This window comes from Pygoscelis adeliae, unplaced genomic scaffold (genome assembly GCF_000699105.1).
Source record: "Pygoscelis adeliae isolate BGI_AS28 unplaced genomic scaffold, ASM69910v1 Scaffold151, whole genome shotgun sequence".
In the NCBI taxonomy this organism is placed as follows: Eukaryota; Metazoa; Chordata; class Aves; order Sphenisciformes; family Spheniscidae; genus Pygoscelis; species Pygoscelis adeliae.
This window is the reverse complement of record NW_008824036.1, coordinates 563,921-590,309: the sequence shown is the minus strand read 5'-3', so window position 1 is coordinate 590,309 and position 26,389 is coordinate 563,921. Positions and strand designations below refer to the sequence as shown.

At 42.9% G+C, this 26,389-nt stretch overlaps 1 protein-coding gene across 1 annotated transcript in view; it reads left to right on the top strand.

Moving 5' to 3' along the window:
* GRAMD1B (GRAM domain containing 1B) overlaps window positions 1-26,389 on the top strand; it is a 99,843-nt gene that overhangs the window by 41,229 nt on the left and 32,225 nt on the right. The window contains exon 3 of the mRNA XM_009333419.1: window positions 25,666-25,876. Coding sequence (XP_009331694.1) covers window positions 25,666-25,876 — 211 coding nt within the window. The remainder of the gene's footprint in view (window positions 1-25,665; window positions 25,877-26,389) is intronic.

Genomic DNA, 26,389 nt, shown 5'->3' with positions numbered 1-26,389 from the left:
TTTCTCCGTCTCAGGCTCCTGGCAGAGTCCTAGGGGCACTGTGCTGTCCTGCGTGTGTGTGTTCTGGTGGGGAGTGCAGTAAAGGTCCTGATCAGTTCCCCTGGCTCTCCTGGAAACTTGAAGAGTGCTAACCAAGCCCTGCTTGGGCTGCCTCTTCAGCATCCCTCCTTCACCTTCCTCTGAATCCCAAAGAGAAACAAGTCAAATATTCTGATTGTTTGCCTTATTTAATAAAAGTATACAACATTTTGGATCTTTGCAGCAGTTACTCTGTTCCCCCTCTAGGATGTTTACAGGCAGTTTTATTTATTTGATTGTGCTGCAATACCCAGGCGCAGAAGGGTGAGTTAAGATGTTATTTCAAGTCCTGTTTCACCTACGTATATGCGTTTGTCACTACTGGACTGATTGGCATGGCTCTAGAGGAGCATAGATCTAAGCATAGAATACAGAGTTCCCAGAGTTCCCTCTTTCTTTGTCAAACTTGTTTAGGGTGCCTTAACGTGGGTTGCACAGCCTCCAGTATTTGCAGTGAAAGGGCTTTACAGGGTTAGTATTTGTCTAAAGAAAAAAGCATGTCAAATGCGTGGCATGCAAACAGATCTTTTGGTCCTTGCTGTAGAAGTGGTGATTCCAGTTCTAGGTGGCACTGCTGGGGTTAATGCAGATTTCCTTATGGAGCGGTTCTCAGAAAGACACATGATTTCTTTCTGTACCAGGAAGGGCAGTAGTACAGGGACAGAATGCTGTCAGCAGGAGCAGCCCTCTCTGACCGTTAGGAAAAGGACTTGCTCTTGCCAGTTTTTAGACTACCCGTTCATTTCATGCTGTTAGATTGCACAAGGTAACGTAGTGCATTTTATCGGGGAACCTCTGGCCATCTCTGAGTCTCGGAGCAAGCTTGTTTTGGCACAAGACAACGTGCTGATCTCTAATATGATGTCATGCATTTTTGCAGTACGCCACCTAATTCTGCCAAAAAGGATCTCATCACCATCTGGTATCATATCGCAGCATAGCTGCATACCGTGGAGTCATTAGGTGGTCACAATACACTGCGGTACAGCAGAATCCTGATGTATAACTATCATAGCTTTATGACATCAAAACGTGACTGTATTGTATCACGATGCAAGGTCCTGATGTACCAGTACAGCATCATGCTGTTATGGTACAACATCCTGGTATCAGAAATGATACTGCAGTCCCCTAGTAGGTTGTTATATGACAACAATTTGTCTCGTCAGGGCCTAGTATCTTGGTTTAATAGATACCTTCATGTCACAATGTAATAATTTAATACCGTTGCATACGTCTTTACATTGTAACATGGTGTTGTGAGACAGAACTTTTGCTTCCAGTCTTACATCACCGTTATCTCACAGATCCTTAGGGGCTATAATGAGCCAGGCCCTGAGCTTTAAATTTCAGAAAGCCAGAAACTACAACAGCAGGGCAGGCAGGCTTTCCCTCCCTTCAAATCTCAGGCAGTGCTGCTTGCCGTTAGTGTGTCTCCCTTGTTAGGAGTTTTGGGGAGCTCATAATCCAGCATAAACAGATACTAATTTGGATCTTTTTTGAAAAATGAGAATCAAATCACTGAAGAGTCTTGCAGGGACAAAAGCAAGCTGGTAGCTGAACTTGATGTCCCATAAGTGGGATACTGAACAAAACTCTGATCATCTTTTTCCTTCTTTTGTGGTTCCTTCTGCATTGCTTGTGCTGATTTGTTGATTGGAATATTTCTGAGCCACAGAACCTGCTATATGGAACCTACAGAGAAAATAAGGGCCAAAGGCTCTACCTAAAAATAAATCTGTAATTCATTTTTCTGCTAGTGCCTGTGGGTGAGAAAAAAACTCTCAATGTTCCAACACCCTACTTATCTGAAGGAAGGATCTATTATACAGTTGTGGGGGTGGGATGGGAACTAGGTAGGGTTACAGAACAGCAGAGCTAAAATTAGAAATTGTTTGATGTCAGGGAGCGGTGAAGATTAACATTAGGCAGTTTCGGTTATGCATGCTGTAAGGCTGCGACTTCAGGAGTTCTTTGTGTCTAGACCAGGCTAATGACACCTGCCCTTTCAGTTGATTCTGTCAGTGTCTCAGGGCCACGAGTATGTGACAGGGGAGGGAGGGGGTTCATAAGCTATCACACTAGTCCTACACAGCTCTGTCCTTACAGTCTAGTCCTGCGACTTCTTTGAACTCTAAAATAACAGGTTAGTGAAAAAGAGACAGGAGGAATGCATTCTGCCCTCAGTTATATAGAATTTGTACAATATAGAAAGGTGAGAAACGTGGGTGTTTGGGATTCTTGCATCCTTAATTACATAGTGAAATGCTGATGCTGTTTAAATTGTTTTCGGTTTCTTATTGATACTGCAGAGACTTAAAGAACTACTGTGTGCCATGAAAATGAATTTCGTTCTATTGCATTGCAAGTGAAAGATGAATTTCCAAATCAATTCTTCCTCAGTTTTTTGGAGAAGGCTAGCAAAATAGTTCTGCTGAAGTTACCTAATTGTGCTCTTGTGCATATTGTGCTGTTCGACCTTCACGTTGCAGGTTAAAATGTTATGTTTCAGTGTTCTTTTCTCCTCCGTCTTCATCGGTTCTTCTGCGTCTACATCCTTCTTTTTTGTGCTTTTTATTCAAAAGGAAGAAATAGGTGCTGATAATCCTCCACTAAAAACTATCAAAGATGACCCACATGCATATAAATACGGCTCTAACATTTTGGAAAGAAGAGGCTTTCACTCCTTATAAATTCTGCAAATGGATCTTAGGAATCAGAACGTTCCCGTTTGCTGTCAATGTGGTAGGAAGAGGAAACCATATTAACAGGTCACTCGTCTCTCCCTGCATCCAGAATATTCTGAACAATTTGACTGAACCTCTGTCCATAAAGTACAGTTTCTATGCTTTCTCTCTCAACAGGAAGAAACGTTTTGATGTTGTGTAAAGTGACCCAAAGAACAACTTTGAGCAGTATTGGTAGATTTATTTTGTAAATGGTTTCATAGTACAATGAAGTGGCTAGCAACAGGTTTTGTGCTAATTTATCTGGGCTTTTTGGTAGTCGGAAGTGATAGTAAGCAGTTAGGAGCCTAATCCAAGTGCACTAATGTCAAGGAAAAAATCTGGCATGCAATTCACTTGGTCAGACTGTACTCATAGTCACTAACTGAGCCAGAAAGAGAACCAAGATCGGCTCATTACCAGTTTTTGTCCTGGACTGCACACTGCCACGCTGAATTAATACCTTCAGTGGTAATATGGTATAAAGTACAAATAAAAAAAAATAAAATTACGGTGGAAGGAGGCTCTTTGAAGAAAAACTGGCTGAGTCATTATGAAGCCCTTGGTCTGAGATTTGGTTTGCTGTAGCTCTGTGTGATGATAGACTGGCAAAAGTACCCCTTTAGTGTTTTTTCTTTGTTATGTGGTATTTTTTTGGCATCAATTTTTGTTTTTAAACTGGATAAACATCCGTCATTTTGTTCTCTAATATATATGTGCTTACTGAAACCTTTCTGAGGGCAACTAGACAGAAGAGTTCTTTGACTTATGCCATGAAGATGCTGCGCTTTGCAGAGCTTGCTGCCAACACCCAGAATCTCTCCTTCAGATCTCTCCTTGGGCTGCAGATTATTTTGGCTAATTGAATCCTAATCGTTTGTTTTGCTCTAAAATTGCTTTTTCTGCTTATCGGATGGTAAAATCACCTTGCCTTCTCTCTAGTCCTTCAGCAGCCTCACAAATGTCAAGTGAAGGGCAAACTGCTTGGAACCGTTCTGGATTTCGGCAGCCATTGCTTGCTCAGGGTCTTAAGCTGAGATGAATGAGGCTGCAGTGAGGCTTCTCCAGAGATTCTTCTCCTCAGGTATGCAGGAGGAAAAAGCATGGAAAGAGGCAAATTCAGTCAAGAAGAGGCTGTAGATAAAATTTAGCAGATACTTTTTTTTCTCCTCCCTCAAAGCTTAAGTGTGGAGCTGAGGCTGTTGTGTGCTGTTTAACTGCTTGGCCCTTCAAATGAGAAGCAGAGTCCTGGCTATTGGAGCTGGAAGTCGCAGGAGGCCAGTTTTATGCCTGGATCTGTCATTGACCGGTTGTATCATGATCTTGCCTCTGCCCCAGTTTCCTTGTCTGCAAAATGGGGCATAGCATTCTTCTCTTCCTTTTCCCCTCGTGCTCCCTCTCACTGAAGCAGTTTGATATTTACATGTGACAAGTGCGAGAAGGGGTACGTTGAACAGCGTTCCGCAATTTGTAAGCACGTGATTCACCCTGCGTGTGTTAATAGTTCTATTGAGCTAAACAGAAACACTCACGTACTTCAATCTCTGCTTGATCAGGGCTATTCTGCTCAGCAAGTGGGCATAGTCAAGGTCTGAAAGAGCCAAATATTGCCATCTAAGCTTTTGTGGCACATTATGCAAGAATCGCTGTGTCCTGGTCAAGATCTTTTTTGCTTAACCACATTTGCTAACTGAAATTCCCCTTGGGAACAGGACTCTTCTTCGCTCCCTGTTCTAAACTAGTGGTATTCCTTTGGTTGATTAAGCAGCTGCTGTGTTTATGCTTGAGTCTTCCCTTGCATGCCTCTGATTTCAGTCCTGCTTACAAAGTGCATCTTAATGGTAGACTGCTATTATCATTATAATTGATACTTATCATGAATGGTAACTCTTAATTTCAGTATTTTGAGTCTGGTGAAAGTAAATTATATAAATTGAGATATAATAGCAATAATAGTATATTCCAAGTATAAAATATCTAAGTTCAAGAAATGGAGAGACCAAAACAAGTGCTGTACATAAATCAGTAGCTCTTCTTTTCCTTCTGTAACTTCTGTATGCTCTTGCAGAGCCATATGCTGAATACAAGATGGTGGAACATTCTCTGAGCTTCTCCTTTACTAAAGTTTTCCATTTGGCCAGCTTTAGGTCTGTGCTGTTGATTATACTTTACATTTTCCAGCGGTTTATTCTCCGTAACCATTTTTCCCGGACAGAATGCTCTCTGTGGCCACAGCCAAGTGACCTGGGGGTAGATGCTCTGCTTTTTTCCAACTAACACAAAATGTAAAATGCTGCCATTCTCATTTGACAATGTCACAGCTGCTCTATGCATGTGGCAAAGGAGCAGAGAAGGAGGGATTTGGGTTTTTTTTTTTTTTTTTTTTTTTTTTTTTTTTTTTTTTTTTTGTGGGAGGAGGAGATATATATTTGGGGTATATATTTTGAATCATTTTCAAACCACTTGGAGTACCAGGTTTGGAAGAATGTGGCTTGGCCACACCTAATTTCAGGCCTTTTGGAACTGGAAGAAGGAAAATGGAGGAGAAAATTAATTGAATGAAAAAGACTTGGGGAGCAAGAAGGGAGGTATATATTCAGGAGTAGCAAAGATTTGGTAACAGAAAAAAAGTCCATATATGCACATAATATAAGGCACCAAATTAGCTGTGGGGGGAGGAGGAAGGATGGCTTTGTTTATTTTTAGAGTAAGAACAGCTCTCTCTTAACTAGAATCATTCCTTTAATGAAATACTAAGCAAACAAGCCTGTGTTTAAATGGCAGGAGGAAGAGATGGCAAGGTCTGAGGATTCCAGAGAAATATTTTGCAAGGTCTCATCCCTTACTTCTGTAGTGACGACGCATGAAGTGCTGTGAATTAAAAGGTTTGCACTGGAGACAGAGGCATTTTAGAAAGCTGATGGAAAGCTAGAGCTGTAATTTTGGTGTATTTCTGACCTTGTAGGAATAGAAATAAAGCAGCCATAGAGGTCTGAAAGAAGTGCCTTCTGCTAATGAGGAGATCGGGTTGTGGCTGTGCAGATCTCAAAACTGGATTTTTTTTTTTTTTCAGAGCTGTCAACTACTAAGAGATGGTGTATTCATGTGGTGGCCTTCAAGCTGATGTACATTTTGGGAATGAGGTTTGGGAGGCAAACTGTTGCTTTAGCTGTAGGCCGTGAAAGAAGATATGTGTCTAGGGGTTGGAGCTTAGAGAATCTGAGCAATATTCAGTGGCTGGCTCAAGGCAGTAAAATTACATCACTGCTTCAAATGCCTGTTATATTATTTTTCCAACTTTTCCAACAGGAAGAATAGATTCCCCATTGATTCTTCTGAGTTTCTGTTTCAAAGACAGGTAATAGCATAACTGATTTCTGAAACGGATCTGTTTCTAAGAGTGTGGTGTTTTACGGTGAGAGAGGCTCTTAAAAGAAAGGTCTGGTTCTGCTAGGTGATTTTCATGCACATCTCAAGACAGTCTGTGTCCTGAAGAGCTTACATCCTAAGTAGGCAAGATGGACAAAGGGTAGAAGAAAGGAAGTGGTTGGTTTGCAGATGAGGCACACAGAGATTAAAGGCATTTTTACTTTTAACATGTTTATTAATAGAGTTGTACTAGAAGACTTCCCTACTACAAGCTTGGCTTAGGTGAGCAAAAAATTGTTATAGCTTAAAACAGTTCTTTAAAGAGAGCAAACTATATTGACATAAGAGCTAGCATCAGAAATGCAAACTGGCCAGCCATATCCCCTGGACTTCTCATAGGTGACTTGTCCAAAGTCACAGCCTGAATCCATATAATTGCCCCAAAGCAACCTATGTCTTGCTCATATTTGGAAATACCATAATTGTCGTAAGGACATTTGTTCTTTCAAGGATTACAGCCCAGATTAAGAACTTCAGATGATTTAGATGTCGCTTTGAAAGATTTCCCTCATGAAGTTCAAAATCATATGGATATGTTTCACTTGGAGGTTTTGGAAACAAAAATACAGCAAGTCAAAACAGTTCTCTAAATCCTAATGCTCGAACAGCTGTAACACCAACCAAATGCGAACCTTTAAAGAGTCTTGCATCGCTAGCAAACAGCAGTAACCAAGAAGTCATTGGACTGGGCTGCTGCATATGAGGAAAATTATGGAAAGCAGAACTAGAGACAGAAAAAAACTTGATGGAATTGAGGCATTGATCCATGCTCCTGCCAATGCGGGACAGTTCCCTGTTTTGTCTTTATTAATGGTTACCTAATGCTGTTTATAAACAGGACAAGTGAATGGGTTTATGCCACTTCTCTCATGCTCTTGACTGAAAGGATTTGACTTCAGCCTTGTTTTTTCCCCTCAATTTAATATAATTCCATTGCTCTTTGTTATAAAACCTTTTAATACAGCTTCTTTTTCTCTTTGGCATTCTTCAAATATTTGTTGACCACTTCACTTTGTTTACCCTTCCAAATTTCTTTTCATAAATGAGCCTCATGAATGTTGTGATGTTTTTGTTGCTTTCCTTTGAACTTACTGCTCTATAAGAATATCTTTCTGGTTATATGGCACCCTTATAATAAAGTTCCTGGTAGAGATTAACTGATCATACAGAGCAAATATTTCATCAGTTTCCATGAGTTATGATTGATCACACTATGCAGCTCTGAATCACGTTGGTCTTTCCTGCTCCTATATCATGTTGCAAGAACATGTCTAATTTGCTTTGCGCGCTTACCCTGTGCAGTGTTGAGCTGTGCTGCTTTCTTGCTTTTTCAATTCTTTGAATTGCTGGACATGACATTCTGCTTGCTCCGTTACACCTGTTTGGAGTAGGTACAAAATCAAGAACAGTGGTAGGGTAGTGTTCTTCATGCTTTTGCCCAGAAGAGAATCAGTCACAGTCTCTGTTTATTTTTCTTGTGAGACAGGTTTTTTTATGTGTGTTTATATACACTTTCAATATGAGTCACATTATTACCTTCTGCATTTTATAACCTCTCTGTAGAAGATGGCCTTTCGAAGAGTTTCTATTTGAAACTACCCGTGTGTTGGAGACAAATATTTCTCCTGTTGCTGGCTGTGCTGCCTGCTGTTGTATCAGGGAAGTAGATGGTTTGTGTTGTGTCTGGTAAGGTTTAGAGAAGTAGTCCCTCTAGCTCAGCAAGATGAAGAGTCAGTGTCGGTAGAAATGACTAAGTAGTCAGAGAAGAGTGCTTTGTGTGGGAGTAAGGAAGTTGAATTTAGAGGTAATTGGGATGTTTAGGTCCGTGCTGACTGCTCTGCTCCTTTGTCGTCACAGAAGTACTCCCTGGTGGTTTTTATAGCAGGGAGTACAGGGATATTTAATAAAGCTCTGCTAAAGCGCCCCTGCAAAAATGTTTGGGATGCCAGGGATGTGCAACAACACGGAGAAGCTGTGCTAGGGCAGTAGAACAGGTAGGTAAGAGCAGGAGAAGTCAAGCCCTGAAATTTCGTAGCTGTCATCAGTGAATGGAGTGAGGAGCAGCCAGGGTTAACTGAGCTCTAGTGATGTGGGCTACAGGGCATTCTTAAAGAGACAGTGGGTGCTTTTCTTTCTAGTGGGCAGCAGCCAGTTCAGATGCCAGAGCTGGGTAGCAAGTTGCAAAGACGGCTTTGTTTCAGCCATGCCAAGCTGTTATCGGAGCGGGGAATCTTTTTGTCAACTACTTTTGAGAGCATAAAATGCATCGGAGCAGTAAGATTCTTGAATGGTTTAATGATCTCTCCCCCGGCAGAATTGCTTCTGTCTGCAGTTTAAATGGTGGTTTCGGAATCGGAGAGGAGAGGAGCAGGGAAGACACGAAGCGGCGCCCTGGGAAATGCAATGTGGTAACAGGTGGCGATGCAATCATTTAGCTCTTCATTTTTCATCTCCCAGGCAGGCAGGAGGACTCCTTCCTGTGGATGTAGGTTCCTTTGTGTTTGTGTGTGCGTTGTGAGGTCAGGCAGTTCCTCAGGAAAAAGGATGCCCTCATGCAGTGCAGGGCTGGGACGGAGATACAGAGGGTTTGACTGAGCAATCTAAGTCGAGGTGGAGGGGATGGGGGTAGGGGAGGAGAAGCTGAGCAAGACTCTTATGGAGCAATGTTCTGTCTTCATGGGAGTAGGGGCTGGACTGAGTATCTGTTTAGTGTTGTCAGTGAGTTTCTGGGTGAGCCCAGCAGAAGATTACCGGAATCTGAGACCATCCTGGAAGAAAGGGTTAAGCAAGGCTAAGAAAGTCAATCAGTGAGAGTGGGGATGAATCTAATGTGTGTGAATGGGTATTAGGATTGAAAATCAGAGGTGGCTCAGGAGGAGTGTGAAGGTAGAGATTGGGGTGGTGCTTTGGGAGAAGGCTTTAGGAGGCTGTTTCTGGTTGGGATAAACAGATTGGAACAGTCCGGAGGAATGGTGGAGAAGCTGGCATAACTGTAACTGTATTATATGACATAGAAATGCACACTGCACCAGCCCGTGCTAAAGAAAGAGACTGTACCCCTTTAGTGCCCTTTTCCTATTCCTTCTCTTCATAGATCGGCTCAGGGGTCTCAGCTGTTGCAGCTCAGTGCAGCGTGGAATAGGGAGTGGAGGGGGGGGTGGTGGTGGAGGGGATTGAAGGAGTGGGGCATGTCTGTACCAGGAGACCGGGTGTAGCCCAGCCCCTGGCACAGAACAGCCGATGTGCATTTTGCTCTCTCCAATGGCAGCTATTGAAGCTTTATCCAGATGTCAGGGAATTCTCTCTTTGTGCTGAACTTGCATAGGAACAGCGTATATGAGGGTTGCTGCCCAATTATTGGGAGCAGAGGGGGATGTGGCTTTCTCATATTCAGAGTGGTATCCAAAGAATGTGATTTGTTTGTGTTGGGTTTGAGGTGAAATTTTGCTGCTGCTTGTCCCCTGGTGGCTACCTTTGCAAATGTAACTGAAAGTACAATGGCATGATATTTAACTCCATCCTGAAGGGACAAGAAAAGAAGGATGCATAGATAATGGAGGCAGGACTGTAATGATTCCACAGGGACCTGTAATTAATGGGTGATCTCCTGTTTCTGTTGTTATTTTTCTTTGCGTGTATGATAGTCTTCCCCTGGTCAACCTGTTTTGCTTTTCTCTTCATCCTCTCTTAAACTGGGCACTGATCTTGCAGCTGGGATGCATTCAGACCCTGGTGGTCGAAGGTGGCTCCTTTCATTGCAGCAGGGTTTGAAATCAGTGCAGCCTCTCGTCTTGCGTGCCTTTCACTGCACGGTTGAAGTCTTGCACCATAAGCTCCTCAGGGTGAGGGCCCTGTCTGTCTGCAAGCTGCCCAGCCCTCAGCACGGTGCTATAAAACAAGTAAATACGGGAGTTACTTTTATTAGCGCTCGATCTTGGAGACGTCTGTTAGCGTTATTGATGTGCTTGTTAATCTTCATTTTCAAGTACACTGACTGCTGTATACATTATCTGTCAGTGCAGCACAAGTGCTTCTGGGGTAAAATACGCACCAGCTTATCATCAGTGCACTAGAACAGAACATGTAATGGTTTCAGAGGAAAAAAAGGAATGGACTTAGTATCAAGTGGCAGTTGGCAGGGGACTTAAGGATGTGTAAGTGTCTTTGTAATATATGATTAGAAGTTCAAGACAGAGAATTTGTGGGAGGTCAGCTCAGCCAGCCTTTTCCACTGCATCATCCTGAACCGGTGGTTTCCAGGCCGGGAGCTATTACTTGTCCATGATGCATTTGCTTTGTGCTTTCCATTTATCCTGACCCAGGATGCAATGCCTACCCATGTTGGGATGTGATTCTGTCGGTCTCAACGAACAGGGCAGAGTTGGGTCTACAGAGAACAACTGACTGGTTCCCCTTGTGCTATCCTTCCTCCTCTTTTTCAGAGATCACATTGCATTAAAGAGGACTAAAACTGCATTAAATATCCTCATGGATAATACTGTTTATGAAAGTGATAGCTTTAGTTCCCATAGGGATCTTGGGCAGTTCCACGTGTGCTGGCAGCGGTTGCTGAAGAAGCTGTCTAGAAAGATACTGGCCATGCTAAAAATGCTTGTCCAGTGTGATGTAGGCTCCAGCTCTCACTCAAACACTTCACTTGTTGATGCTGAGCCTAACTCCCCACAGCCTCTTTCCTAACATCATTTCACCTTTCCTGCTTTTGGCTTTCCACGTGCTGATTGTTTGAGCATGGTGCTGAGGACAACAGGTAGGGCTCTGTTTCCTAGGTGAGGTGGGTTCTGCTACTTGTGAATGTCTTTAATTTTGTGTGGTTTCTTTTGTGCAATTAAGGAGAGCTAATTAGCTCCTTTTAGTGCAGTCTCCTTGCAGAGGTAGCTGACCTCTTCTTAATCCTGGATTAAGTTCTTACTAAGAACTGGCTCTTTGTGTGTCCCAGTTAAGATGTTGACACTTTGTTCTCTCTCTCCTTGTTCTCCTCCTCCCCCTCTTCCTCCCCATGCCTGTGAGCACATGATTGCCTGCCTCCTCCAACCCCCACTACTGTAGGAATCCATGCGCTCTTAGCAGCCACTGTATCTTGCTCCATGAAAATACCATTGTCAGTTCAGAGTACTCTAAAAAGATTTTTGCTTGATCTGGCACCTGTCTAGGAGCCCATTTTCTGCAAGGGAGAAGGAAGAGTTTTGGCAATGCTCCTTATTGCTTAATAGGGTGAGAATACTGTGGGGTTTGAAGAGTAGCACCCATTTTGTATGCTGGAGGCTGGAAGGATGTTCCATGGTCCGAGCAGGAGCTAGCAAACAGGAGCTAGACCTGTCCCAGTCTAAGAACTCAGCCTGTACAATGCTGTGCATTCAAAAGCAGAGTCCATACGTTCATAGTTAAAGAGGGTGTCTAGGAGAAGAGCAGCTTCTGTGCTCCAACAGTGGTACGAGCAAAAAAATTAAACGTGCAAAATATTAATTACCATCCAGATGTGTCAATTACCCACTACTGCTAATCCTACTTGCAGATCTTGGGGTTGTAGCACTACACCAAGTCTTCCCTGAGGACACGCTTTTTTTAACATTTCTGATATGTCTTTTTGACGACAAGGCCAGAAATACTATGAAAGTTTAAGTGTCCCCTGGTTCTCTTCTGAACTCAGCTGAAAAGTAGAGGTGTTGGGGAATAACTGTCTCCATGGCTTAAGTTTTCAAAATAGATCGTATTAAAAGTGGACAAAGAATTACTGGGGAAGGGGAAATGAGAAACCTTAATGTGTTTTCAAATCCAGGTGCTCATTGTTCCCAGACATTTTGCAGACAGACTTTTTAAAGACCGCTGTTTGCTTCAGTATCGCTGGTGTGGCTTACAGGGAGGGTATGATTGTTCTAGCTGGATATAGAGTTTATCTGAAACCCTCTTGTTGCTCTGTAGGCCTGGACGTTCAGGCACCGGACTGCCTTGCATGTATCTATCGTCAGCCCCGTGCTTTAATTACTTAGCACATCATTTCCTCTCACCTGAGAGATGCAGTATGTGTGAGTATGCTTGTGTTACGGCTGGATCTGAGACAGTAGAGCAGAAACCAGCCCTGCAGGTGGTAAAGGTATGGCTTGTGCTGTCTGCATGAACATGGAAGAGCCTGCCACAGATAGGCATGCTTTCAAGTAGAGCATCCTTGGAGGGAGTGCTCCTGATGGATGACTTTTCACCTTTCTGTAGGGCTTGGTAGTCTGTGGTATTCGGGCTGTGGTGTGTGACCATGTCATGCTATGAATAGCTCAGCAATCAAGCCCTCCTAAAGCTGTCCTTCACACATGAAATAATGTCCTAGTGCTTGTCTTGATTCTTTAACACCAGTATCAGGGCAAGGGCTGAAACACATACGTGCAAGTAAACCCAGTCGACATAAAATGCGTTCTGCAGCTCTTGAACAAAACAGGAACCGGTAGCTTTACGTTCAGAAGAGCTTCCTTAAAGATCCCTAAAAATCCTCTTCCCAGTGCAGTATTATCAAAGTATTGTCACCGTGAAATAAGCTGTCTTCATAGTGACATGAATGGTGCTGCAAAGACCCAGAAATGTAACAGGAGTATTTGTCCTTCCGGGAGTTCTGGGTTAGATTTTGCAGGTCTGATAAAGTTCGTAAAGAATTTGAGGTGTTGCGTGATTTTTCAAATTACCCGTAACTTTGCCTTTTTCACGCCATCCTGGTTAAGCCTAAGAAGCTTTTCTCTAAGTAAGTCTTGCATTTTTACTACTGCTCTTACAGTGCTTTTGGAAGTGGAACTTCTGTTTGATTCATCTTCCTTCCTGACAGTCTGAAGAGTGGGTAGGTCTTAAACTCATGTATTGAATCTATCCTACCACTTCATGACCTGCTTTCAGCCTTTGCGTGTTCTCCATGGTTCCAGATCTGAAGTAGCCATTCATCAGAGCCTTTGGGCCAGTGTAGCTCTCGTGTGACTATTGAAAAGTAGTATCTTGTTCAAACCTTAATAGTCATTCAGGCAAAACGTACCAAAATTTGTAGAGGCTGAGAATCACACTTCCAACTATTTCATACATCTTTGAAAGCCATAAGAAAAAAACACTGAAAGATTCATAGACTGTAAAATGAAATGGGACCATTCAGATTTCTCTTCTAAGTCCTGTCGAATGCAATGTATAAGACTTGCCTGAATTGATTCTGGTTGAGGTACAGAACAGTATTTAAGAAAACAAAAAACCTTGTGTAATATTGTTTGCCACAGATGGATAATCTAGCCTTGAATTAGTTACAGTGGTTAGTTTTGTTTACTTCCAAAAATGTGTGTCTCTTGTCTAGTCAGAATTGTCTAGCTTCAGCTTTCAGCGCTTGGTACTATTGCACTTTCATCTGTTACCCAGTACCATCAAACTTCTGTACCAGGTGGTCATTTAAAGCTTGTCATTCCTTGACCTCCAGTTTGCATTGAATGGATTCATTGCCACTGCCTTTATTGTTCGTTGCTCTTATCTGAACCCTGTCCAGTTTATCCACATTGTTCATGAGTTGAAACTAGATATAGTCCTAGACGTAGCATTTCAGTGGGAATCACACCATCTTTGGGTATGGAGGTACCATTGCATTGGGCACAGGGAATAGCAAAGTTTGTATGTTACATGCCATTTTTTTTAAACATGTTTGTAAATTCACCAGTTCACAAACTTTTGTAAGCATTTGAAACCTTTAATGGTCACATATGAAAATGAAAAGTCAAGGTGCAAGTTATGGTGGCTCTGCTGATCAACTCGGTTTTTCTGACTGGATAATGAGATTTTGCTGTATTCTTGTTCGTGCTTAGGTTTGTATTGGAGAAATACTTCAGTGTTTTTGGCGAGGACCACAAGACTACTGCATGTGGATTTCTCCAGTTGCAAAACACACCAGGTTTACCCATAAACACTGAGGCATGGTCCAATGAATTGAAGATTAAAGTCTTGAGAAGATGGCATTGCAAAATTAATAGAAAGTTCTGTGTTGGCAGAAGGCCAGTGTGTGTGAGGACAAGATGGTGTGGGATTTGGCCCTAACTCTTCATTGCCAGTTGTTACTTAGCTTTACAATTTCTCCTGTTAGAGACGGTGCATTTCCACAAAGGTAGAAAGCTCCATCCTTATTGGGGACTTGCAGATTTAAAGCCTAAAGTCAGATGTTACTGGGTGAAGTGACAAATATTGTTGTCAGCTCTTGTGATTGTGTTACGGATTCATTCTGTTTGGTACTCTTTGTAAATCTCCAACACTTGTAAACATGTAATTATATGAGAAACTTTCTCATTTTAACAGAAGTTTCTCCCGTGACTGCAGAGAAAACCTTGAGAACACAACCTGATCAAATGTGCGCTGATGGAATTAGAGGAATAAAAACCAGGTTTGCTTGAAAAAGATGATGGTTGTACTATCCTGATAAAGACGTGTATGGTGATAGTATTTTCAATTTAAAATCATGTGCAGCATTTGAATCGCACAGTGGCATGAGTCTGCTGGTGCAGATCATTGATTCTTAAGAGCAGAGCATCTCCTGCTCCCACTAATTTTGATTGTAGTGAAATGATGGATAATCTGCCTTTTGGAAAGATGCTCTTTTGGAACATTAGCACTGAAAGCTGTGACTGATTCTAAAGAGAAGAGAAAATGGTCAACCCTGTGTATGGAATGGGTAAAATGCAACAAAAGAAAGCAAAGGGCAGAGTGATGAGTATTTGCATCACTTAAGGCACAGCTCCTCCTATTACCAGTGGGGAGCAGTAAGTCCCTGAGGGGGTCATTCGCAGCATCTAAATTTTGCTGTAGTCAGACTCCTGACTTAGGTACTCTGAATTGTACTCTGGAGTTGCCTGCCTGGCTCAGTTGATACCACAGGGACCTCTGAAAATAAACATCTAAGGTGGGCGATGTGAATGTAGACTGAAGAGACTGCTGAGGAATAGAAGTGATATAAGGTGTAAATTTTTAAACTACTGTAGCCACACTGGTACAGGAGCTTCTCTGGATGCTCTTTATGGCTTGTCTACACTGGAAAGTTATTTCACGTTTAAAGCCCTAGAATAACCCAGAGTACTTCCACACGTGGACACTTCGGCTTCGAATCGAGTGTGTTAGTACAGGAAGCTGTTCCAGATGAGTTCTACAGTATCTCCTTGCATAGACAAAGTCTGATTTCATATACTGGAAGGAAGAGTGCAAGCTAGTTGATTGTTTTGCTTTCTTTTTTTTTTTATCCTTCAGCCTATGTAATTTGTATTGTGCTGTGGGAGCCCTTGAGAGGGTCTGAAACCCTTCTCCTTACTGTGGCATAAAGATGTCCATGAGGGGGTGTGTAGGGATACAGTAGTCTGTATGTCCCCAAAAGAAACACCATATACTAGTACTGATGTAGAGTTGTAAACTTTGCTGGATAACGTTTCTTTAAAAATCCCAGGCCTGTTTTACAGATGGATAGGCATGAAAAATGAAACCAAATTAGCTTCCTAGATGAAGTAAGCTAAATTGAGTTGAGGTCATCTTAATTCTGAATGAGTGTGTCCTCACCGTGTTTAATTCAGTTTTGATAATCCACTTTACTAGTTAATTAGGGTTTAATTTTCCTGACTGTTCTTGCACTGACACGCTTACAGGTTTCGAGACTTTCTCCCCCACGTGTGAATGGTCTAGTGTGTACACAGGGAGGATGAATATGATTTTTTCAACCTGTAGGATCTTAACTTGTAGGCTTTGCCAAACTTTATGAACAGCAGCATCTAAAAGTGACAGGTATAATCAGGGGACCTTGGGAAAAATCGCAGGAGCTCCCCCTCCCCCCTTTCCCATGAATAATGAAGGCATTAAGGGGGTTGCATTATGTAAAGCGGCAGCCCACAGGCTGCGTGCATGCGCGCGCACGCGTGTGTGTTTGTGTGCGCGTGCAGGAGTGTGTGTGAAAGAACTGGCAGCGAGGGGGAGAGACGCACAGACCTCAGTCGGGCTGCATAAACAATCATAATCACAAAGAGTGGGGCGGGGGGGAGAAGAGAGGCTGAGCCATGGCAGGAGCCCGAGCAGTATGCAAGGCAGCTGAGAGAGGGGGCTCTGGGTGCCTGTGAGGAGCCCCAGGCACCCCTTGCTCCCTCTTCCCTTCGGGAAGGGCTCTGAGATGGTGCAGGAGGTGAGTACACTCCCACCTCACCGCTGGCCCACCCTCGCTCTCCCCCCACCACACAAGTGCATGAATGAATGAATTCCTAGCTGCTCCGCGCTGCACTACGGTCCCTAATGGCTACCAGGTTAGTGTTACTCTCCTGTTCCTTCTGCTGATGCCTCTTCCTCTCCCCTCTGTGTGTCTATGTGCTGACCGCAGAGTCTGAATGTGTGTGCACACGCGTGCATGTATGCATGTATGTGTGTGAAAGACGGAGCCAACGGGCTGTATGTGCTGTGCTCAGCACAGGTTTGCCGAGCAAATCTACCATCTGAGACATACGCTTTCAAGGCAGATTAAATCTGGAGTCCATGTTGGTTGCTGCTGCTGCTCCTTTCTGTTTGGGGGACTTGAAAGCAGACAGCGTGACATCATGTTGCAGAGATGCTTCATTTCTTTTCCTTTCCACAGGCTGATTGCTTTTTTCCTTGTTCTCCCCCATGCACGCGCTCTACCTCTCCTGCAGTGGATTTGCTAAAGCAGCCTTTTCGATTGTTTGAAACAACCCATGAGCAAATCTGATTGTTTTTTTCAGCTTTCATTTCCCTCACCCCTCCTCCTTTTCCCTTTACGCCTACTGTCTCCCCCATCCCCCACCCCCAAAGGGGCAGTTATTACTCTCGTAACATCTGGGTATATGGAGAGAGGCAGAAGGGGGTTGAAGTTGGATGAACTCGCAATGCGTCACAGGAGGGCAGCTGGAGCTGCTGCAGAAATATGGTGTATTTGTTTGCCCATGTGCTCTCTTGCTCTTAAAAGGGCTCAGAGCATGCACACTGACGTCTGGGTTCTGCTTTGCATTCCTCTCTGTGTTTATATATATGCAGTGATGGGGAGGGACAGAATTTGTTTTGTGCCGCTTTTTCAGGCTGTTCTCCAGAGTCTATACAGGTGGCTTTTTTTTTTTTTTTTTGGCAGGGGAGAGCAGTAGGAAGTGAGGGCTCATTGCACCGTGCATGTTTATGGGCAGTGAGAATCTGATGAATCCCCATTCACTAAAAAATTGCTTTTTCTTAGATTACCGGTGACTAGCATTGTCCTGTCCATCATGGAAATCACTGATTCAGTAAAGAGCATATATTCCTGCTTCCTTGCTTCATTAAGTCACATGTATCTGCAGGAGAACTCCTTTTGAAGCTGATAGATTTAGGATGGAGCTTGTGATTTTGGCTCAGTAGGATAGAAGGAAACTTCAGGCTGAACCTCAGAGATATATTTTACATCAGTGCAGTAACTTTGGATGCCCAATGTTCTGCCAAGGGAAGCCCCCAACCGCCCATGCCACTGAAAAGCAGAAAGCTGGATAAAGCAAGAGAGAATATGCTATGTGGGGGGACAAGTCTGAACCGGGTCCTCAGGACAAAGGACTGTGTATGACTCTTGCACTGAGGGTGTCTGACTCTTCCCAGTATCGGCTGCAGCCCTTGGCCCTCTCTATTTTTAGCTTTCAGCTGGACAGTGCTGCTGCATGGTTAGAGCAAAGGAGAGAGATTGCACATGTATCAGGGTGAGGGGATGTGAATTGTTGCGTTGTTGTTTTCAAAATGATAAAGGGATGAAACACCAAGGGATGAGCAAAAGAAATCGATTTGATCCCTGCTTTGAAGATCACAGCATCTTCTGTTAACTTACGAAAGCTGATGCTGATGAGCAGCAGGAGTGAGTGGGATGATGTAAAGCTCTCGGCTTTGTCTTCTACCCCTGAGATACACAATATCCCTGTCCACCCCCGCTTTGTCGCTAATAAGATGTGGTGTGAGGCTTTGTTAGACGTTTAATCTGTGGTTTATAAAAACCCCTGCCGCAAGATTGGAATGTGTTCAGGGGCATGCTACCTGTGCTGGGGATAAAGTCCTGGGATGCTCATAGCCTTGCTGAAGTTCTAGCAGGAGATGGGCAGAAAGGAAGAATGCTTGTGCTGTTCTTGAGGTAATCTAGGGAGTTTTATCACACCTATGTCCTCATCTAAAAATGCGCATGGATCTTTATTGCTAGCTATTTAGTGCTATATTGCATTTTTCTCGCTCTCCCTTGAAAAGATGCAGATGGATTGATGTATGACAGCAACGTTGCTTTTCCAAACCATTGAAAGATTTTGATGTTAGCTTGGAAGTAATGAGGTTTAAAATAAACATGCTCGGATTTATTTTCATTTTATTTTTATTCTTTGAGCTGTCACGTTTTCAAACTTTTCTTCACATCAGAGACAGCTTAACGGTGTCCTTCGTTATTATATCTATTTTTCAAACAAGAGTTGCGAGCTCTGTTCTGTCCCAAGTTCCAGGCTCTGAGATTTTGAAGACTGCATCAGATATTGCAATTCTTGCTGTTAATTACAAGACCCCTTGGCACTGTGGTGGGGAGGAGAGGAAACAAAGCCCCTATCTGTTCCTCTTTTGGAAGTACAGCCGTAGACTGAGTGACCTGCAGGTGACCATGCTGGGGCTGTGTCTGAAACAGACATGCCATTGGCTTCAGAGGGATGTGAAATTCTTATTTTGCGTTATTTCCCCTTTATTGCTTCCCTGATTTCATTGTATTATCCATCATACTTTGTTCCATGTGGAACACTTCGGAACAAATGGAATTATATTAATTTGTGAGTGATGGGAGGGATTCAGTGTGTGATCTATAACACGTGTTGGTTCTCTGGAGATTAATGATCCTTTCTAAATTATGACTTGTATTATTGGACAGTATTATTAAGATCTGTCTTGTTCTATTTTGAAAGCTTTTTCCAACTTTTTCATGGGATTTTTGCAGTAACTCCAAATAGGAAGGGAACAGCGGAGGGATTGTTTCAAACACAGCACAGTGGGAGTTTCTGTAAGGTATCAGACCATTTGCCCATCAGAGTTGATAGTCTGTCTCTAGTGGTAACCAGTATCAGATGATTCAGAGAAAGACAATGACATTGTTAATAATACATTTGACCAACCTAGCAGTGCTGTATATGGGCAGAAGGCAAATCCTTCCTAACGCTTGCAGTGATTTGCTAATCCCCTGAAGCATAATAATTGCATTAATTTTATCTCATGAATATGCAAACATGCTATTGAATGTCATAGGAGGACACCATTCTGTGAAACGTCAAAATAATCAGAGTAAACCTTTGACAAGGGTGGATTTTTCTGTTAAAAATTAGTTGTTTAAAAAACATACAGTAAGTATACTATTCTCACTATTCTTTTTAAAGCAATTCTCATGAAACACTGCTTGGTTTCTGTACAGCCCTACAGGTGTTATTGCTTTTTAATTTAAGGCTTTCTTTTTCGTCTTTTTTACTGGGAGATGCAATGTAAGTACAGCATTTTGTTATTGCTTGTAGAGCAATGGCAAGCCCAGGGAATTGCTTGAGGATATATGGAGGTTTTCATTCTTGGATTATCAATTTGAAGTGAGTGTAGGTTGGTGATGACCAAAAGTTGTTACCATCTGCTTGCTGTTTGGTAGCCTGCATAATGAGTTTCTGAATCTCATCTTTTTCCACTGATGTCAGACTGTATCACAGAAAAGTATCTTTGTAGGCGTCTAATTAACCCCCTTACTAGCTGTTTCTGAGGAGAATTAACTCTTTTTGTACTACAGCCAGGCTTGAGGTGCCTTCTTGACCTTGTAGCTTTTTCTGCTCTTTTTCAAGACTTTATCAGTAGAGTTCTGTTTTGTGCTTGAGAATCTCCTTCATTCTTGTTTAGGAAAGCATGTAAGCACAGGCTTGACTTTGTTTGCACAGCCCATAGACTTCAGTGGGTCTACATACAGAGTTAAGTATGTGCTTAAGTTCTTTGCTGTTTGGGGACATAGCGCTCAGCATTTTCCAGAATTAAGCCCAACATTTGCAATGCTATCGGTAACCCCAGTTTTGGGCCTTGAAGAGCTTACTACCAGGTAAGAGCTTACTATCAGCTATGGGCTGCAGGGAGATGTGAGGAACTTCAGCAGATTTACTCTTATAAAGCACGTTGAGAACTGTGGTGGACTTGGAGGCTGCCAATTAGCTTTCCAGATCAGGGCTTTCTTGAGGAAGTCCAAGGGGTTTAGAAATATACTGCAGGAAATGGTGTCATTGATCTGTTTCTGCTGAGAAACTGGTCATCACAACGAAGGTAGGGAGCATTGTGTGCCTGAAGCTGCCACTTGTTTAGATGAGCTGCCCTCATTGTTACAAATTCTTTGGTACTCTTGGTAACTTAGTGATTACTTCTGGCTAAATTCTAATTCACATCCTGCAACTGGCAGATTCAAATAGATTTGCTGCCTGGCTTCTTAATCTGTGTGTATCACTACCTGAGAGGAGAACAACAGGACGCTATTGTACAGTGTAGCCGCAGGTGCTGCAACACTGCTCTTTTGCAAGCTGTTGTGTTTGGAGGATGGCTGCTGGCTATTGGGGCATGTGTGATTGGGGAAAGAACTGTTGCAGGGTGCTTGTCTTAAGCCCAGGCATGGCTGTGTTGTAGTGGCAGGCAGAGTGATTATTTTGGAAGATCTGGTAGGATGGACAGATTTTCATGTCAATTCAGGGCTGCTTGAACATCATTCATGCAGAATTTATTTAACAGACTCAAACAAAGTCAGGTTTCTTGTTGAGTTCTCCTTTAGAGCATTGCAAAGAGTCCTCAGGATTCCTTTATAGCTGTAAGAATCCCAAGCTTAGCTTGTGGAGTACAGACTGTAGCCTTTCCCAAAAGCTACTGTTTGTTGAAGTGTCTGTTTACCAGATGGTCCAAATCTTTACAGGAAATATTCTGTTGAAGGAAGAAGTTTGGCCTTTTTGCATCATGCCTTGCGTCCTTCATTTGTGGAGTGTCCCGAGTAGGGTGTGACCAGGTAGCTTGTCTGTGCATTGCTAAATGCTCTTTCTTTTTCCACCACCTATAGAAAAGCTAATTCTTCACTACGCTGCTCCAGATATCAAGGCTTGTCCTCCATGTGACTGAACAGAGTTTGGCCTCTGCCTGGCCACGTCACACTTGCTCATGTTATTTTTACCGCAGCTCCAATCATAAGACAAGGTGCTTCTCTTAGGCACAGTATGTACATAAACCAAGAAGATGTACTCTGCCTTCTGTGCTTTCTTATACTCTGTGCAGGGGTTTCACCTAGGAGCAAGGGGCTGCTGCTTAGGTGGGCTTGTTTGTGTTCTATCCCTGACTTAATTTGTTGCATCTACTAAAGGCTACACTGCAGGGGTATGTGAGGCCCTGAATGCGCCCTGGTCAATTAGGTCTGTAAAGCATTATTTATTACTATTATTTTTTTTCAAAGTGGGTCAAGCTGTTTTGGCATTTCAGACGTTGATTCCTGGTTCAATTGCAGGCCTTGGTCACTATGGCAACTGCAAAAAGCGTTCGTCATGGCTGTGCCTTGGGTTGGATTCAAACTTCAGGGACGGAGCGGGAGCAGCGAGAGTTTTGAGGGGCTCAGGGCAGGGGGAGGCGACTGGAACGGAGCTGTAGGCTTGTGGTTTTTGTGCCCATCCTCGCTGTGGTAGAGATGAAAGGCTGAATTAACAGACTCTTCGTGTTCTTCATTGTGTGCACACCCGTGGAGTCCTTCATGTGAGAAATATTCAGCCTTGCCCAGTCATCAGATAGTATGAGATGGATTCAGACCTCTTGAGTTTGATTGGCTCTCTGCAACTGACTTATGGGAGAGCCTAAGAAGGCGCCCTTGAAGCTATCTTTTTTTTCCCCCTTCTCTGCAAAGGTGATAATCCATACGTACCTAACACAATATGTATGTATGGATTTAGTTTTTCAAAGCATGCCATAGATGCTAAGTGACTGGAAAACTAACTTGGAGGCCAGAGTCTGCCTGAGATTGTGCTTGGCAGAGCTGGCACCAAAACATATGGCTATGGTAGTGCGAAGTGAGCCTGGACAAACATATACATGCCAGCTTTAAGCTAGTTAGTGCTGATGCTGCTCCTATGTAGCTGCAGCAGTGTGAGTTACTCAGCTGTGACTGGAAAACCCATCTGAGGAGCTTTGTAAGACCTTGGGTGATTAGCTTGACTTGGCCTCCATAGCTGCACACTGCTTAGCAGTGTCTGCGTTAGGTGTGTTAAGCCAGTTTTGGAGCATGTGCGTGCTCAGAGTGTGAAAACTCAGAATGTGTCTTCCATGACTGTGTGTGAGTGAGTGTATATTGGAGGTAGTATTAATGTATTTATTGCAGTCCACAAAAGGCAAAATTTGTCTCTTTTCTCATTTGATTACAATTTGAGTAAAAGACTGCTGAGCTTTTTAGCGGGTTTCATCTGAGTTTCACATGCACATGGTGCAGCTGTACCCTGGTTTTGAACTGGTTATTTTGTGCTTTACTTTAGAAGCAGTAAAAACTCAGTGCTCCTTCGTAACTGTAACCTGAAAGCAAGCAGAACCTTGGCTGAATTTGGCTTGGTTTTTACAGAGTTGTGTGAAGCTGAAACTCAAAGTGAAACTTGTGAGTATGAACTCGCACAAACTGAAAATGAGAAGGAGGTTGTGCATGATAAACTCAGGTTTTGTAGAGCTGTAGAATAAAAACGAGTACATCTGTTCAAACAAATTTAGTGCAGTGGTATGTGACTCAGGAACATTGGCTTCAAATTCTTGCCTTGTATTTCTGGGGACCTCTCACATAAACCAGTTTATGTTGAATCAAGGGGCAATGCTAGGGGCAAGATTTAGGAAATGTGATGTAATGCCAGATAAGCAATAACACAGCATGAGCAGGAGCAATACAGCCTCAGAATTCAGAGTTCTTAACTGTAGGAACCGCAATTCTAAACCATTTCCATCTCTGGAAGCATTGCTGATGAACTCAAGTCTTAGTACCTTCTGCGCATGCACATAGTTGCTGATGGCAATTGATGCACTAGATGCAACTATGCTGGGTTGTTAAAGTGTGTACATCTTGAGTTTAGCCAGAAGAAGTAGCAGCAGGAGGACAGAAAAGGTGAAATACCCATTTTAACTGGATCAGCTGAAAGTCTGCAAAGAAACCTGATACTTTTGTACATTTTAATAAGCTAAAAAAACCCCTGATAATTTTGCTTCATGATATAGCTAAACTGTTGCAGGCAATGCTGCTGGGAGAATGGTCAAGGTCATCTTTTGCTCAGTCTTTTGTTTTGTTTCAAATATGATTTGGAGGGATTAAAGCTTGAATATTGCTACAGTTGTGCTGTACTTGTAGTTAGTATTCAGTATTCCTGTGTCTTGACCAGGGAAAGGGAGGACACAGTATACTGCTGGCATATTTCACTCATGACGTGCCCTTGTTAGGTGTGAACTGTGAAGAAACAAGCTAAGGGGGAGAAATTACTCTGCTGGTCTTCTCACTGGAGCTAACCTGGGGTTTAGGTGTCATTTGAACGAGCAGCTTTTTATTATTCTATATCTATACGATTCTCTGTCTATTAAGTAGAAATAGGTAACAGCGGAGTCTGTAATTTAATCCATCTTTCTTCCTACTTACTGAACATTTTGCAAACCCATTTTCTCTACCCTGTTCATTATCTATATGAACTTCCACACTTCATATTCTTGAAAATATCTTCTAAGGGTTTTCTGCGAAGTGCCGTGCTACTGTTCTTGCCAATTGCAAGCTCGTCGCGTGTATGAGTGTAAAATTTGATTGTTAATGTTTGCATAAGCAACTTTGTTGTATGCTCTCTGCAAATTGTTTAGGGAAATTTCATCACTTATGTGTTAACACAAGCAGAGAGCTAATAGAGGCTAATTTATGAGACCAGTTCATCCAGTACTAAACCAAACCAAACTAAACCTGATAACTAATGGAGGAGTGTATTACATTACCTACCCGTATCTGCTAACTAACATTTGTAAAATGTTTTTGGCATCTTAAGAAGTAAGAGGTGGATATGATTTTTATCTGAGAATTAATGAAACCTCAAGCATGTATTCAACCTTTCTAGATTTTCAGAAAGGAAACGATCCATTTTCACTACCTCATTTTACATCCCATTGTGAGAAGCAAACTTAAGTTTGCTCTATATAGTTGGGCTTAAATTATAGCCCTTAAGAGGTTGGTTGTACTAGTTTCTTTAATTCAATCCCTTACAGTTGTAATTCCCTCATCCTTTTTCTATTGCCTGCTCTTCTGTCACTCAGATGTGGCCTGCTTTCTAATGCTCAGAAGATAACAAGGTACAGTAACAACTCAGCATGGCAGAGTTAGCACAAAGTTCATCCTTGGATCAGCCCGGGTTCCACTGTAACCTGCAGGTTGCAGAGTTGAACAGTACCAGCTGGAAGGGCCTCAAAGATATTTGGGCTGGTCGTAAATAGATTTGACTGCTGAAGGAAATGAGTTGCATAGGGAAAAATTGATGTAGTGTGTGGTATTTTGAAGAGTCTGGCAGGAAGAAGAGGCATCAAAAGAGAAGAAACAGTGAGGAAATCTGAGTTTTCCTGTTCTGTATAAATATGTATGTAAGTGGCTTTCTGATTTAGGTGTTAGGGCATTTGCTGAAGGTATGGGATGAAAAGTTCCATTCCCCTAAATGTTTCATAATTTCTGTAAAACTTTGAAAGGTCTTGTTTTTCCCCGTTATGAAAGGTGAACTTTTTTCTTTTAGAATCGTGAAAGCTTTTATGTTATAGCAAAACATTTTCATGCCCAACTCTAACTGGTGTGGGAAAGGATGATTTGATACAGGAAATCATGACTGCATTGTCTGTCGTCATGACTCCCCTCCCAGTGCCCCATCGTTTTTGATGATGTTTAATGGAGTGTTTCCTAAAAGATATGATTCCATTTTTGTTCATCCTGTTGAGAATAGTTACACTTGCTGAAATAAAATAAAGGAGGGACAGAGTGGGACTGTATTGAGAACACACTGACATCTCCCTCATTCTTGAGTGCAAGTTTAGGTTTTCTAAGCTCAGATCAATCATTTTAAACTCTCAGAGCCGACAGGAGAGAATGAGTTCATTCTCGTAGGCGTTCATCTGTGGTCAGATGAATTGAAGAGCGGGTGGAGAAAGACACTGGCGGGCCATTGTAGTTCCCTCTGCCACTGGTAAATGATAACTGCCTCATTTTACTGGGGACATAAGTCCTAAGTGTGGCATTGGGTGTATTGCTTCAGGAAGCCAGATTTGTCCACTGTGCTAGTGGAGAAACCTGTGGGTAATGCTCCACCTCAAGGCATGGGTGCATTGCTTTCTGTTTGAGCTGAAGATTATTAACCCTGCTCTTTCTTTCTTTCTGCAGTACTGCCAGTAACTCAAACCGCAGCACGCCTGCCTGCTCCCCAATCCTGCGCAAACGCTCCCGGTCCCCAACACCGCAGGACTCCCAAGGAGACGCCATGGTGGAAAAAGGCTCAGACCACTCATCAGACAAATCCCCTTCCACGCCGGAGCAGGGTGTACAGCGTAGCTGTTCCTCTCAGTCAGGCCGCAGTGGGGCCAAGAACTCCAAGGTGAGGAGCGAGCAAATGACTTTGGCCAAGATGTGCATGTGTCCCCCCTTCTAAACTTTCTAACGCAGTACACTGGCTTTGTCCTGTGCCTTTTTTTCTCTGGCTAACTTTCCTCCTTCTTCCCCTGTCATACTTCTGAAAATTCTCCTAATAGGAAGCTATTTGCCTAGGTCAGACTTCAGCACAACCCTATCATCCTTTCAGTGACCTGAGTCCATGAGTTGCTGATGGCTTGTATTGCAGTTCCATAACAGCTTGTGTAGGCTAACCTTTTTGCAGTCAAGGCCCTGTTTCCTTGGGAGGCTCTGTGGTTTTGAGAAAGACCTTGAAAATCAGCTGTTCAATTACTTTTTATCAACTGGATCATGAAGGGTCATGGAACAAATAAAGGTTCCTCTGTGCAGACAGCCTGTGAAGGGCCTGTGCATTTCTCCAGTCCTGTCTAAGCCCTGTGTTGAGATGAGGTTCAAGTTGCACAGAATCAGATTGCCAATCCTCTGCACATTGCCTCCT